Source organism: Cornus florida, unplaced genomic scaffold (genome assembly GCF_030987335.1).
Source record: "Cornus florida cultivar Cherokee Brave unplaced genomic scaffold, ASM3098733v1 CherokeeBrave_3.0.0_Hap2_Chr11, whole genome shotgun sequence".
Taxonomy (NCBI): domain Eukaryota; kingdom Viridiplantae; phylum Streptophyta; class Magnoliopsida; order Cornales; family Cornaceae; genus Cornus; species Cornus florida.
The window spans coordinates 88,750,806-88,755,723 of NW_026775581.1; the positions used below are offsets into that span (position 1 = coordinate 88,750,806).

Genomic DNA, 4,918 nt, shown 5'->3' on the forward strand with positions numbered 1-4,918 from the left:
AAAAAAAATCTAAAAAAAATAATAATAATAATAAAAGTTAGTGACGTCAGCCCTAGCTAATTTACAGGAGTTGCAATCCCTGACCGACACAGGGGCACGTGGAAGGACTAAAGGTTACAAGCAAAAATGTGGTGGGGCTCCACACACCCTTACGTGTGCGGTCTGAAAATAAAAAATGAAATGGGGTCGATGTAAAATTCTCGATCGGGAAGGGAAGACAACCCTACCACGCAAACAAACAAAAAATGCTACCGACACTTAACCCCACTTGCGATGATTATAATAAACGGATATGGACTGGAATCTATTCATTATTTTTAAATATACAGTAATTCAATGTAAATATCTAGCTTAGAAAAGGACACACCATGCTTATCCTATTTAACATTATTGGTGGAGACATTTTAAATAACATGTGGTGGTTGTTCCCTCTCGTTAAAGAAGATTGAGACATCTAACTTAACAAGATGAATACACGTGTGGTTTTCATTTGATTTGAAAAGAGTTTACTAAATTGTGTTTCGCCATTTTTGGTAATTTCAAGGAACTTCTCGTAGTGTCTGTTTTTGCACCTTTTATAATGGAAGGTTCTATTGGTGTACACGTACATAGGTCTATAATATGAGGAGATTAAAGTGGTACATTTTATTTTAAGTAGGCATGAAAAATTATAAGACGATTTTTTACCGTATATAAGATGAAAAAAAATTAAAAATTAAGTATCGAAAATTTTAAGAGTTGAATTTTAAGTACTGAAATTTTTAAATGATAATTAAAAAAATATTTATTTTTTGATATTTTTTAAAATTTTCAGTATTTAGTAATAAGTGATGTCTCTGTTACTTAAAATTTTACCTGGTCAATTTTAAACTGTACTTAACATTTTTAATAATATTCAAATTGCGTTATCAAATTGAGTTATCAAACAACACATTGTTTATTTACCGACGAGTAAAGTCATCTCTACTCACGTTGATGTAGTCTAATCACAAATGTACACATAGAGCCGATTTTTATTTTGAGAAATTGTGTTTAGTAATCATTAGAATCGCTTTAAATGGTTATCAAATTTAGTTGAGTAGATTTGTAACTAATGAAACTGGGTTATGTAACTCTTTTTCATTTAGCCAATTTTGTCCATTTTATTTTCTATAATCACAATTACACCCATTCCTTAATAAAATTGCTATTATCAAATATGGTAAAATCATATTAAAGGATATTATTGTAAAATTAGCAATATAGTGTTTTAAAAAAATTGTTACCAAATAAATTAAAAAATAATTTAATTGAGAAAAATATTTATTATAATGTGTCACCAAATACCTAACATGTTTTTTACTGACAGTAATTTTTGTACAGCTCTATTGAAAAATAGTATTTTTTATTATTTTTATTTTTTATTTTTACAACAGTAACCCCAAATGGGCTCATAATCTGTGATTACCAAATTATGAAAATGATAAATAAGAAAATCAAAGAAAATGACTGAATTTATTCTTTAAAAAAAATTATTATCTTTATTTATAATTTTTATTAGAAAATTATAATTACGAAAATGTTATAAAGATCGATTGATTTACTGCTTAATTTGAAAAAAATAAAAAGAATATAAAACTAAAGTTGGACTTATTGATAGGAATGTTGGACTTTAAATTAAGGAATTAAGGAAAAAGTATAGCATATTTGTACCCTTTGAACAAAACAAAAAAAAACAATATTAAAAATAATGTTTAATGTGTTGGATTTTCTTATCTATTGATAAAATCATTTTTATTTTTATTTTTATTCCAATAGCAATCCAGGCTCATATTATGTGATTACAAAATTTGAAAAGTTATAAATAAGAAAATAAGAAAAAATGACTGAATATTTTCTTTAAAAAAATTATTATCCTTATTTATAATTTTGTCAATTTTTATTAGAAAATTATAATTACAAAAATGTTATAAAGATGGATTGATTTATTGCTTAAAAAAAAAAAAAAAAAAAAAAAAAAAAACCCTAAAGTAGGACTTATTGATTGGAGTGTTGGACTTTAAATTAAGGAAAAAGAATAGCATATTTGCACCCTTTGAACAAAAAAAAAAAACCAATATTAAAAATAATTTTTAATGTGTTGGATTTTCTTATATATTGATAAAAATAATTTTTTTTAATTCTAACAGCAACCCCAAATTGATTTATAATATGTGATTACAAAATTAAGAAAGTGATAAATAAAAAACTCCGAAAAAAAGAATAAATTTATTCTAAAAAAAATTATCCTCCTTATTTATAATGTTGTCAATTTTTATTAGAAAATTATACTTACGAAAATGTTATAAAGATTGATTGATTTATTGCTTAAAAAAAAAAGAAAAAAAAAAAACACGAAAGTAGGACTTATTGATTGGAATGTTGAACTTTAGATCAAGGAAAAAGTATAGCATATTTGTACCCTTTGAACGAAAAAAAACAATATTTACACTTAATTACACAGTTACACTTAATTTGTTGTAGCTTAAAATGCACTGTTGTTCTTGGGAGTAATTAGTTACCTAACATGGTTCTAATAAGTTTTGAGTTCAAGTCTACTCATCAATATTTGTTTATTTTACACAATTTTAGTTTGATTTGCCAGTCCGACGACGTTGCACGCGAGTGAGGGCGCTGAAGTCGATACATATTGTTAAACTTTCTTTTTTTTAATCAATTTAAGCTTTTGGAATTAGCAATCCAACACATTAAAATTGTTAACCCAATATATAAGAGAAGATACATGAAAATAATTATGATGGAAGAGTTTTGTTTACTTAAAAGGTAAAACATCAAAGCCATAACTTTCATGGGTGGAAATAATTAAAAATAATTTAAAAAAATTAAATCTAAGAGAATGCATTATATATATAATTAAAAAGAATGTGAAAAAAAAAAATTAATGTGCTTGACTCATGTATATGAGATATGACGATGATGAGACGAAATCAATAGAAAATTCTCATTGGAAAAAAGAAAAAAAAAAAATCTGATTCAAAAAATAATAACAAAATCATGTATTTACAATCGCAAACAGCCCCTAATATTTTCTTCTTCTTCTTTTTTTTTTTTTTTTTTTTTTTTTTTTAATTTTTTTTTATGAAATCGTGTATGACGATGGTAAAGTCCATCATCTTTAGTGCTCTTCAAAATACAGTGGCATTTTAGAGTAGTCTAAGAGAGAGCCTATACAGTCACCTTACCAACTATGGCATGTAGTCCACCTCTACTCCCTCCACTACTCCCAACTTGTCCCACCACCATCTCCGCCGAGCCCACCACCATCTTCCTCCTCCGCTTGGGCGAACCATCATCCACCGATGATGAGGCGGTTAAAGAAGACCCCAGCAATGACCTCTTAGACGTAAATCTCACCGGTTCCGGCTCACCGGAATTCACCCGATGCGGAAAATTGAGCAGAGCACGTGACCCGCGCATGCGATAAGCAGCCCGGTCATAAACCAAGGCGGCGTCCTCAGCCGTCTCAAATGTCCCCAGCCAAACCCGACCCCCGTTCTTCGCCGGATCCCTAATCTCTGCCGCGAACTTCCCCCACGGCCGACGTCTCACCCCTCTGTAATGCCTCCCCTTCGCCTGCGTAGCCGCAAATTTCTCCGGCGAGACCGCAGTCTCCTCAGGATCCGGATTAACGGCGGCGGTCTTCGCCGAGTGCGATGGAAGCCACCCGAAGTTGACAGCGTCGCGGAGGACGCTGTAGACCACCATGTCGTCGGAATCGTTATCTTTGAGAGGCAACTCACCCCAGTTGTCAGTCAAGCAAGGGAACAAGCTGCTACCCAAGCTGTTACTCCGGCAATAAGCCGCCGAGGTGTCGCCGGATTTGGTAGCCGGAGCTTCGATTTCGTCGACCAACTGACGATGTATAGACTCGAGAAGGGCAAAATCGGAATCAAAATCACCGCATCGGTACATTTTCCAAAATCAACGAAATTCGAATTCAAGGACTGAATTTGGTTCTTGGGATATAGTATATTATGTATATGTATGGACAGCTACACACACAGACGATTTTTGAAAGTGAAGAGTTGTGCCCTTGTAGAGGCTTTATATAAGGGTTGAAGTGGGTTTTTTTTTTTTTAAAAAAAAAAAAAAAATTATATATTGTTGTTTATTTTTTGTTTTTTATGACTCAATTTCATCGATGGGGGGTTTTTGGTCTGAGGGGGAGAAGAGAAAGGGACGGTCACTTGGGTGATGTCACTGAACTTACAAAAGAAATGTATGTATGTTATTGTCCGACATTTGAAATTTAGTATTGTCATAATGTTACATAAGATTGGTGGGTGAGAACTCTAGTTCTGAAATATTAAAATTTCAGTTGTAAAAAAATGAAATAATATAAGATGCTATATTTTTTATATAAATTATTTTATGAATGTTATATCTTTTGTATAAATTATTTCATTGTTGTATTGTGATATGATTTGTATTGCACTGTAATGTAACTGTGTTGCACCTGAGTGAAAGAAAATTTCTTAAACACCCGTGTTGTTTTTATTCCACCTGGAAGCTTTCTGTTACAAGGTTCTTTTGTCTTAGGTCATATTTAGACGGAAAAGTGATTGAGTATAAATAGGTAGGTATGCAACACTATCCAACAGTTTAAATTTTTTAGTAAATGGGTAAGCGTCCACTCGTTATAACTGGTATCAGAGTAAGAATCCTAGAGACCCAGTCCATGATTCGATGCCACGCCAAGCGCCCGACTCGAAAGACGTCCGAGTGACTCACCTGGATAGGCAAGGTGGCCTGACCACAACGAGAATGTTGCGAGTTTGGGTGGGGGCAAAGGCGGACAGAGGGGTAGGCTAACTACCCCAATTTTTTTTACTGAGATGAATTTCTTACTGGGAGTGCATAACCATCAACTTTGGACGGG

General features: G+C 32.1%; 1 protein-coding gene across 1 annotated transcript; it reads right to left on the reverse strand.

Annotated features, from left to right (window-relative positions):
- Positions 1–2,956: 2,956 nt before the first annotated feature.
- LOC132286029 (ethylene-responsive transcription factor 1A-like) lies at positions 2,957–4,069 on the reverse strand. The gene has a single exon (XM_059788284.1). The coding sequence runs from the start codon at positions 3,949–3,951 to the stop codon at positions 3,205–3,207; it is 747 nt and encodes a 248-aa protein (XP_059644267.1). The 5' UTR covers positions 3,952–4,069; the 3' UTR covers positions 2,957–3,204.
- Positions 4,070–4,918: the final 849 nt, after the last annotated feature.